General features: G+C 34.3%; 1 protein-coding gene across 2 annotated transcripts; it reads left to right on the plus strand.

Annotated features, from left to right (window-relative positions):
- Nucleotides 1-3,358: 3,358 nt before the first annotated feature.
- On the plus strand, nucleotides 3,359-9,988 carry LOC128554872 (BTB/POZ domain-containing protein KCTD7-like). Of its 2 annotated transcripts, none has more exons than XM_053536189.1 (3): nucleotides 3,359-3,476; nucleotides 7,195-7,280; nucleotides 8,951-9,988. In XM_053536189.1, the coding sequence occupies exons 2-3, from the start codon at nucleotides 7,272-7,274 to the stop codon at nucleotides 9,677-9,679; spliced, it is 738 nt and encodes a 245-aa protein (XP_053392164.1). In that variant the 5' UTR covers nucleotides 3,359-3,476; nucleotides 7,195-7,271; the 3' UTR covers nucleotides 9,680-9,988. The 2 variants fall into 2 exon arrangements, with proteins under 2 accessions (XP_053392164.1, XP_053392162.1); XM_053536187.1 differs by lacking the exon at nucleotides 3,359-3,476 and adding an exon at nucleotides 6,188-6,333.
- Nucleotides 9,989-11,831: the final 1,843 nt, after the last annotated feature.

Here is an 11,831-nt window from a genome sequence, read left to right on the forward strand (position 1 = left end):
TATAGCCGACTTTAAAATATAAATACGAAACGTTAGGTAATGTACCCTGAAAAATCGTCAAGGGGTTGTCATGAAATTCGAGAGCTGGGCTGATTTTGTTACCGATTATTTTGCTTACAATTCAGGCTAGGTTGATCCGACATGACTAAACACTTGCCGACTGTGAAATGGTACGAAACTGTTGTCCTAATCATTTTCATTTTCTCCAGGAGGGGCTCGTAAACATTCGAATTTGGTATGACTTTTTGACCGAATATTTTGTTTTCAATTCATGCGGGGATGATGTTCAAGGATGACAAAGCACTAGCGGGCCTTGAAACAAGAGCACTGCCTTTTTTGTTCGAAGGCCCGTCTGTAAGAGATTTGTGTAACCCGATATACAAGAAAAGATTTATGATTCTTGGTCTTCTTATATGCCCATTGGTCAGAAAAAATGTATAAAGTTTCAAAGCTATAGTATTCAAGAAAAATAAATTTAAACAATAAATTAACCAAGAAATACACATTTTAGAAAGTTAGAAAGGGTGTTAATTATCATACAATGTGAGAGAGAGTTATGGTGCTTAACAAAACAAAACAAAATATCACTAAATTAACTTTGTCCCCAACTTAAGTACACATCGGCCGTCTGGTCATCTCACACTACAAAGAGCATAGATAACCTTGAGATGGTGCAGCGCCGTGCAATACGATGAGTAAAAAGAAAGACTACACCAGTTACTAAAGTATTTCAATAATGAAATTAAGTTTAGGTTTAAGGTCCTTTGAATACCGTAGAAATAATGCTAGGCTTATTATGTTTCATAGAATTTACAATTACGTAAGGTGGGCCGGTGGTCTAGTGGTAACACGCTTGACTGTCAATCCAGAGGTCCGGGGTTCGAATCCCGGTCCAGGCACTGGAAATTTCTGAAATACTCTTGAGTGTCTCCTACCTAACAAATTGGCCTGTACTGGTTTTTCTCTGGAAAGACGGCTTTGCGTGTATAGGTGCTATACACCGGGCACGTTAAGGAACCAGACTGTCTATTCGCAAAGAGCTAGGCTCAGTTAGCCGGACAGGCCTGTATCTGAAAAGGATTTCTCTCACTCTGTCCCTCTCGTCAGATCGCTCTTAGATCGCTAGTAGAGGATGGATTTCGCGCCCTGTGTGGCTGCGTTTGCTATATGTAAAGCGCCTTTGAACGTGTTTATCATGAAAAGGGCGCTAAATAAATCGGGTATAATAATAATGATAATAAAAATTAAATGATCGCAAAAAAACTTCTCCCTTATTTCCAACATCCTAATAGGCATTTCTAGTCTATCACGATGCTGACCTGGATGTCATATGCCGATTAAGTATTGGGTTTTTTCTCAAATGCATTTAAGCATATACGCATGTAAAGATACAGGGCTGTAGCAAGCGGTTATTTTTTTCGAGGATGTTTTGTTTTAGAAAATGAGTCAGATAGATTTGTTACTATATCTAATTATATATAGCATTATTTCACTTCTTTTAATCGTTTAAATTTGCGCGCGTGCATGCGTCCGTCCGAGAAAATTGTCTAACATTGGAAATGCATCTTACTCTTACCTCAGCCAGATAGGCCAATGCTACACTTGAGTGAGTGGATTTGGCAAAGATTATGGCAAGTATTATCCGATCAGTAACTTTAATACTGAAATCTGTATTACTTCCTCAAAAATACGGCTAGTGCTATGCAAAACAAAAGCCCTGAAGTCAGGCGGTGCGACGTTTCGTTTAGTAGGGCGAATTTCGGCAGTGAGACATTCGGCGGGGTGACAGTCGACGGGGCGCTATAACGACGTTTGGCGGGGTGACGTTTAGCGGGGCGACGTTTTGTGGTGCAAGATTCAGCGGGGCACATTTGGCGGGGCGGGACGAGACGTTCTGATAGGTGACATTTAACAATGTTCTGCGGGGCGATGTTTTGCATGGCGCCATAATAACGTTTTGTTGTTATGTTGCTGCGACAGAGCAAACACCATACAAAAAGAATGGTAGCAGAAAATACAGTGATATACCGTGATACAGTGATTCCACTTTCCATATTTGCGAATACGGAAATAATATAGGTCGGCGCGTGATACGAAATAGTTAGCATGGGTTAGAGCTTTATAACTTGCAAATGTCGCCCGATCGGCCTGTCCATGTGGCTTCCAAAAATGAAAATACAGACTGTCGGTCGATCAGCCATATGGCTTTCAAATAAATACTACGACCAAAGTATCGTGCGGTCACCATATGGCTTCATAAGTGGCATTTTGCGTGGACAGTGCGAAATCTGGAACTTGCAATGCCTGTTATCGCAATCCAGTTATCATAGAATTGTTTAGACGAAATCCTGTGATACTAAGTCGAAATTTTGAGTATTAGATATATATAAAATCCAATTATTCCAACTTGTTTGGTTTTTTTTTTCAAATAAAGTTTTGGTGTATTTTCACTCAGTCTTTTTTTTTTACTAAATGGATTAGATTCAGTCTAAAAAGAATAATCTACATCATCACCAACATCATACAACTCAAGGTCCAGAACTCATGCACCAATATTTCATGAATTTTGCCCTCTTTTTACTGCCAAGCTGCCAGGTATTTTAGCTGAATTATGGACGTTTTTGGGCTTGGCATTGATTTGTTTTTGTTATTAAAATCGAAATGTCGATGTAGTAAAACTAAATTTCATGTAAGGTATACGAAACTGTTCAAAATGTAGGGCTAGAAAGGTACGTAACTCGAAATTAAGAGTTACATACTTTATTAAATAACACGTAGCTGGCATTAATGCTCTTTCGTATAATGCAGCCTTTTCAGTACGCCTAAAATTCTATAGTTTATATAATCTATTCTACGTTTATCCATTATATTACATCTATGTTTGATTGTTTTACATTTATATTATTGAAAACATGGTTACAAAAGTCTGAATTCAAAACGACTTCCTGTCGGGAAACTCATATACGTGTACAACTTCACTTTAAAACGTTAAAAATAACTGACAGACAGACAGACAGATAACTTTATTTCACCCAAGGTATTATACAATACTACATGACGATATGCAAATAAATTTGAATACAGCCAAAAACTAGTTCCGGTAGTAACCTGCAAAAAAAGAGTGCAATCAATTGTTAACAAATACATGTATATATGTATTGAGGGGGAACTCATTTACTCCTTCAACACAAATACATGATAAACTCACGATTAATAACAAATGCTAGGTAACAAAAGATGTATAGTTCATCGACAAAAGCATAGTAATACACACACACACAAAAGAGATTACGAAAAATATAAATTCAGTAGGAACTACATAATATGTCGCAATGATTTAAATTAAAGCGTAGGAGTACGTGACTAGGCTTTAATGACCTGTCATTCTATATTTAGACGAAAATAAGTGCTTGCTTATATGGATCAATAACAGCGAATTACGGATAGGTTACAAGTGTTCGGATTTACTCTAGGAGGTTTGTAGGTGATATATATTTACTATCTTAAGTGTTTTGTATTTTAATTACTAACTTTAAATCAAAGGCCCGAAGGGCCTGAGTCGGCTAATGATTGATGTACTGACAGTATAGTCTACCAGTTTCAGTTTGTTTTTAGTTTTTTTTCCCGAACTAAAGAGAGATTTTGTTACAATAAATGAAATGAACATTCGGTCGATGCCTAGTAAAACTTTGATTGACATTATAAAGGTATTTAAACCCAATATATTTCTCTAAAATTGAAGAGTGCTTCGCAGAAATAAAAGCGTTGAAAGTACAAACTACAATTTGACAGCTGACACTAAGATACTGCCCATGACTTTATATATTTTTCCATTAAACATTTGCCTCCGGCATTGCCAAAAGAGGTAATTATCGGCTGGTATATATTCGCACATGATAAAATTTAAATATGACAATTTATAATATTAAAATTTTACAGCGCGGATTGCCACATACAATTTGTAACGGATGGACGAAAGAACTGATACTTTACAGATATTATAATGGGCCTGGCGATAGCCTTGTCATATGTTAGGTATTGTTCAACCATATTATCAGTGATGTCAATTTAAAGTATACTTACTTTTGCGTTTAGAGATACTTGTATGTAAATGTTGCTGAGTGTCAATATATAGTATAACCGATAATAATAAATGTAGTTCTTTTTTAGTTAAAACTATCATTTATTCTATTTCAGACTTGTTAACCCCTTAAAAATCATGTCTGTTATCCCGAAGTCCATCCACTTTCAATTATCCATTTTGATTCATGTAGACAGACAGGCCCAGACTGGGCAGAAAAATGTTTGAGCCATTTTTACGTGATCGGTAGCAGGGTGGGTGTGGGCGGGGGTATTTCTTTCCGCTTTAAATTGCAGTCAGATTTTGAAATGGGCATTGCGGCAGGTGGTAAAAGGGCAAATGTATCAAACTGTAAAGTGGCAATATGGGGGAAGGGTGTGGGAGGATACCCCCTCCTGCAAGTAGGGTTTGGGGTATTACCACAAGAAATTTTTGAATATGTAGACCCTTGATACAGCCTTAGGTGCGATTTTAACTGAAAATCTTCTGTTTCAATTTCTAAATATTACCTAGATTCTTTCTAGTATTACAATATCCAAAGTATGACTGTCACTTCATCTTTTTACTTTCAGATCATGCCTCAGGACTAGAATATGAGTCTGATATAGATTATATGTAGGTGTAATAAAAATAAATTCTAGCATCATTTCTGTTACAATAATATCTATCATGTCTGTTACTATAATGTTAAAATTTCATAACACAGCTCGATATTTACCCAAAATATTATATCCAGATACGATTACACTTTTCTCCAGTTTCAACAATATATTTTACAAATTGTGATGATACGAAGACATTTAGCAGCAATTGGCAGTATCTGACATTGAAGTTTACGGTTAAATTACCTCTTATTTAAATCTTTTCATAAAAAAGTTGTTCCGTTTCGTCAAAGCAGCCAAACATAGACGATCTACTTTCGATTTCAAAAACTACAAGAAAATACAATTTAATGTTTTGCCGATTTGTTTATTTCTCGAAAAATAAGAAATAAAATCATTTTTAATATCAATAGTAACTAAACAAACCAGTAAGAGCTTCTTCTTCCGATAATTTATCCGTTTACTGACTGCAAAATTCAACCCACGCAAAGTCGTAGAAGCGTTGTTATAAACAGGTCACGCGTGTTCGCCGGCAAGTGTCCAGAATGTAGTTAGGATTCATCCACGAAGTCTCGCGGAAGAATTAACGTACTGCACATATCTTATTCGGGTCATTTAAAATGAAGCTGTCATAATTTAATTTCATCGATGTGGTAAACTCTTTGATAAGAGACATTCCAATGCTTTCAGAGGTACCCACTCAATAAAATACTAGCAGTATGTTCTGGAACTATATTTTGTCTTTCGCTGGATGTTACGCCAGCTTTGTAAGCCTGCGCAATTCATGTAATGCACAGCGCAATAAATTTGTTATTTGCGCAATGATTTGAAGATTATTTTTTGAAACGGACAGGGTAACAAATGGATCATTTGGCTAATAAGTTAATATGCAGTTTTTATTTGAATTTGTGAACATCATATTTGCTATTTTGTGACAAAAGGGCATAAAATTCGTCACCATAATCATATGCGCAAATGTATTACCAAATCCCTCAGAATCGTTATGCGAGTTTATGCTTAACGAGTTACCGCGGAAGAAAATACGTGGCTTTATTCGAGTATTGCACAATTACAAGTCATAAATATGACAGATTACATCGTATATTGGTCATAGCAAATAGGATTGACATAAATGAACTTCATTCGATCAATGAATTCTTTGAAATTAGAGACAATCTAATGGAACTACATCACTTCGCTGTGTTGTGAGGCCATTTAAGAATGAGAAATCGGGAGTTAGCAAGGACTCGTCAAACGGTTGACAGCGTTTAGCCGACTCAAAACAAAAAGGTTTTTTTTGCATATCTCCAATTGGGAGCTTAACTTAACTTAACTAAGCGGTGACATTCCCAGAATAAGGTATTAACCACCAGATTGATATGAAATAAATGAATAAAGTTATAGCATTGATGCTACTCTTACACCACGTTATATCACTTGAGTATTTTGAGATGTCCCTTTACACAGGTAAACAGGTAAATACGTCCTTAATCGGGTATACACACTCGTCATCGGGATAGATTAAAAATGTCTATTAGGAATACCTGTCTCATGCACCCGTGTTTATATTGACATAGAATATTTCAAACTATTTTTGCCTCACCTAGTTTGGACTCCTTTAAGCAGGCTGTCTCAGAATAAAACTATTAGGTTAGTAAGGAATTTTGATAACATTTACAATTTTCTCATTCTTTTCTAACTTATTTTACACTTAACATGATATCTTCATTTATTTCACGCTCTCACTGTCTACGGGGAACTTTCCCAGTAGTGTTGTAAATAGTCACAACAAACGGACGAATAAATATAGGAAGGAATGTCAAAACTTGTGTCGCTGTTCAACTGTTGCTATATACATTTTGTATACCATGATTATTAATTATATTTGGTTCTATTTAATGTGTACAGTGACATAAGATTTACCCTCTTTGAAAAAGCCGGTGTTTCTGCTCCTAAGTTCATGAATCTATGTAGAAATGTTAAGATGTTATATTTCAATGATGATAATCTTGTAAGAATCTTAACCAAAACTTGCTTCTTAATACTACAAAAAGACACATGTGTAAATATTTTTTGATACGTGCACATACCTTATTTACCTTCTTTATAACATCAGTGTAATAAATGCTAACTAAGTCATCACCAGTCTGACTTTGGGTGACACGGTTTAGCCAGTCATAGTAATGTTTACCTTTAAAAATTCAGTGTTTACTCACACTTCAAGAAATATTCTCTTGAACGTATTTAACTGTTACTGTATTGAAATGGTGCACACTGAATAAGACGAAATGACAATGAACCTAATGTAATGTATTACCCTGACTCATTTTAATGTAGTTGGTCTGTTAATTGCTTTGTACCTCGTTTTGGATATATTTTTGTCCATCGGCCTGTCACCAAGCACCTAAGTAGCTTTTTTGGTTTTTGTACTGGTGTATTTCATCGCGGCCTTTATTTACGATCTCATATTAACTGCTTTTTTTATGCTGACGTCACTTGTTTGTATTTCAGATACGATACAAATCAGGAAGTTTTAAATCAAGCTGTGTTTTACAAATTCTCTTTAAACATTGTGCAATTAACTGGATATGGAAAATGTAAGTTAACTTTTTTATTTGAAAGCCGACTAAATTGCTTCAAACCTAGGGAAGAACATACAAAGAAGACATGTTTCAGTGAAACTCGAATATCTCGAATATCTTGAATAAACATATAATATTCGTCATCTGAGCGCAAAAAGTCGATAAGTGTTTCTTTATATCAATGCCGTTATCCGGTTTTTGCGCTGATAAGACGATTATAACAATTACAGTAAACTTTAAAGCGGCACAAATATGATGATACACTAGGCTAGCGGATTAACACAGTAGTGTAGAAGTCGTTTAGGTTTTGGGGACGTTGCATTTTAACAAAAAAAAAAACATGTAAAATTGTAAAACTAGAATCTTATCTTATATCTATAAATAGTTGTATAACACAATAAGCAGAAAATATAGAAACAAGTTTAGAATATATAGAAACAAGTGTGACTTTCCTTTCGAATATTCATCTTTGTTTTGTCCCTTTCCACCAACACGGTTTGATCCCTTTCTCTATCCCATCCCCATTTTTGCGTCTTGCCTACAATTAAAATACATATTTGTTGTTGTATTTTGGAAGCAACCCGTCCGCTATATTTTCAATTATAGTTTCTTTGGTGGGCCTACTTTGTGATGTAAGGTTCTGGCTGTGCTTGCTGAGCACTGCTTCCGGGAAATTTGACAAAGCTCATATATTTTCTCGTACATAATCTTGATTGTCAATCTAACTACCGTTGTGTCAGTTTAAATTGTTTCTTTGTTTCTGTTGGCAATTTATTACATGTACTTGGTTTTCGTTATACACAACTTTTTTATATTTATACTATAAGAAATTTCTCCTCTAGATTTACAAAAAAACTTTTTTTTTGCGTTCATATAGTCCATTTTTTTTTAAATATTACATGCACAAGATAAACTGTCTTACGTTAAACATTGAAAACCCTATACTGCAACTATACATGGCTTTTTCGAAAGTTCATCCTCAAAGAAAAGGGAAATATATCTGATAACATTCCTATTTCGTCAGAGTGTTCTTGCCCATATAACAGTAAGATTGTGTTTTTAAAGTAATTTTATAGTACATGTTAAATAATTATATCGATAACGATTGTTATCATGTTATGCAACTAAAAACGTGACAGTTAACGTAATGAACAGTAACACACATTTTCTAACAGTAAATGACACAGGTGTCAACTCAGTTTTTGAGGCCCGTATAGAGATATAAAACATGTTTAAGTTGGAATTTGTTTTCTCCAATAATTTATAATAAGGTAAATATATCGCAGACGTGATATGACTTCATACAGTTTTAATCACAGAAATTAAATATCCAGGCTATTATTGTGATCATCAGTGTTTTCATGCAAAATAATGCATAAATGTCACGTATAACAAAAGAAACCCTTGCACTTAAAATTGTCATGCTTGGTCACAAAATTGTGCACTAGTTTATCTTACGCAAATCAGTAAATTAATAAGCATCATGATAAAAACACGTATAATTAGTAGTGGTATGATTTAAATATGCTTGACTTTCATGGTTATAATTCAGAAGACAATGTTAATATTTTCCTGAAATGGTGCTCTAAGCGTATTTTACTTCTGGCAGCATATGTTTCTACTTTTTGTATTAACTTTCTTAATCATTTTAAAAACAAAACAAAGAATCCGGTTCATTTTGAAAGTTTCCAGATGTTGTTGAGCTGAACGTTGGTGGAAAGATGATGACAACATTGCTGAGCACTCTAACAAAGGACCCTGACAGCATGCTGGCCGCCATGTTTAGTGGACGTCACGTGATAAGCAAGGACAAAGATGGCCGCTTCTTCATCGATTGCGATGGGCACCTGTTTATACACATTTTGAATTATCTACGATTTGGTAGTTTACCGCCAACAGAAAGTATTTTGGAAGTGCATGAAGTTGCGGTATACTTTAACATTCAACCACTTGTAGAATCATTAGAAAGGTACCACATATTACAGTATCGAAAAAGAATAGCAGAACTCAAGACTCAAATTGATCTTCCTCGATATGAAAAATTAAAACAAGAGGCAATTGAGAAGATTTACTCATCTAGTGCAAGACCACATGAAGGCAAAACCTTGCATATTGTTACTGATTCAAACATTTGCAGACATGGATATGACACGTCAAATTTTAAAAATAACTGTAACGTTCCTGTCCGTGATAATATAAACATATATTTGACCGCCAACTACAACATCACAAAAGAATTTAAAATATGTTTAGCACATGAATTATCCGACCTCGGATTTGGAATATACAGTTACGTATATAACACAGCAAAACCATTTAAAGGCAATTGCTTATGTGGTATTCAATGCCATCATATTGCACTTCTCGCACACAAAATTGTGTCAGTACATGATGAAAAGTACTGTGTTGCGTAAAACATTTTAATGAAAATGATTCGAATCAATATATGTTCACGTTTTCTGAAGAAAACAACTTGTACCTGTTTCCTGAATAATACTGTTGTCCAGCGTTTACGGAAATGAGACGAGAACTTATTTTCAGTCGGATTGTGAAATGGCAGTGAATGTGCATTATCATTTACAGTTATTACTCTAGACAAACAATTCAAAGCGCAGCTTTAGAACTAATTTTGCACTGTTGCCTTTCATTGGCCATTCATATGTCATGTGCTTCTTTTTATTTAAATACCATAGATTTTTATAGTGATTCAGAATATATATTTGTAAATGTTTATGTGGATATGTCAAAGTAAACACAATATAGAGTACAATATGATTGTGTATATTTTCAATCTAAGCACAGTTTATTGTTTTCTGTTCACGGTTCCATCCATCCTTCCGGCACTGATGTTTCGCAGTAAATATTTTTTAGAACGACATTCGTTTAAATAGAATTTCTTATAGGTACTCTTTACGCGTGACGTTTCGCGAGCGAAATTTGTAAATTTGTTCTGAAACCTCTAAGAAGACAGTCATGAAATAAAACGTAAGTAACTGTTGTCTGTTGATACGTGTAAAATCGAATTCATTTTTCACTCGCAAATCCTAGACTGTACAGTTTGAAACAATATTTTGATGTCACTCAGTGAAAGTTTGGGATTCTTCGATGACACAAGTTACCGCAAAATGTTTATGTGCGTTTAATTAAGAGAATGTTTGAAATATTTGCCTTAAAGGGACTAACCCACATATTCCAGGCGAACACATAATTTCTCACAAAAATCAATAAAAATTAGTACTCTAAAAGTGACTAAATGTACAAAGGTTTTTATATTATGCATGAAATGAGCGTTCAGAGAACAGACTTGTTGGACAATTTAGATAATCAAACTTGAGTTTGGTCTGCTGTATTGGCAGCTGTAAAAGTGGTTTTTTGATTGTGTCTTACTTGTTTTATCAATTTTATCTCTATGGCTGTGTTTGGAGTGTTTTGTGCTTCTACCCTTACCTTTTATCTTTTATCGTTTGATAATCATCATAACTGTACAAAAATGTCATTATATTTGACTGTGTATGTTTGTTATTACTTAGTCAATCAATAGCTATTCATACAATGCAGATATGTTTGTACTGCTTTTGATAACCCGTTTAATTCTTTTAATGTTTTGACAGTCAATAACACTGTTTAAATATTTGATCAAACAAAGAAATATGTCGTTTTTAGCACAATATTTCCTACCGTTGGCTAAGTGTTTCAATTAAGAAATATCATAATATTATCATCTTATATAGATCATCTTAAAGTGTATTTTTGTGTATATCAAGACAAGGGAGATTATGCATATCAAAATGTAATATCACAAAGGTTATTGTCCTTGATAATGATAACATGCATAACTAATTTTGATCATCCCATCAATTTCATTCAAACCATAAATGTACTAACGAATTACCAAGCATTATTTTACTGCAAATGAAAATGAGCTAACTGTATCTTTTTTCCCTGTACAAAATGTATCAAATATGTATTCTTAGATGTTTAGGTGTGAATTAACACATTAAATCCGAACGATTTACATGTGATGTCATTATATTCATCTAGCGCCTTGCTTTTATTGCCCGCAATTTTTTTACACTAAAATATTCTAACTTAAAGATAATTTTCAACATAAATACTTACAAATTTAATCATAAATAGAATTTCTGTAAAATATGTAGATATTGATAATCATGTTTAGTATATGTTTGTGACCTCGACCTTCAATCTCGGTCACAAACATGTATTAACGTCAGTAGAAGCCTTTAAGATATGCTTGTGACCTCGGCCTTCGGTCTCGGTCACAAATATTATTGCGGGCTTCTGAAGACGTTAATGTACAAAGAACGTGTATTATCCCTACAAAAGTTCGTCCCCTTTACGAATTCACATTTTTGTAATTTCCTTTTTTTGGAATTTGAACAATAATATCTCTAGTCCATGTCTCATGATACTCTTTGATGTGAAATGATTAAATTTAACAGTTTACAAATTACCACGATATTGTTTAAGAACTTTGTAGCAGCGGAATCGTGACAATTACTAACTCTTTATAAGATTTCAGTACGGAAAGCCGTGTGCGCTTTGGGC

Source organism: Mercenaria mercenaria, unplaced genomic scaffold, assembly GCF_021730395.1.
Source record: "Mercenaria mercenaria strain notata unplaced genomic scaffold, MADL_Memer_1 contig_821, whole genome shotgun sequence".
NCBI classification, from domain to species: domain Eukaryota; kingdom Metazoa; phylum Mollusca; class Bivalvia; order Venerida; family Veneridae; genus Mercenaria; species Mercenaria mercenaria.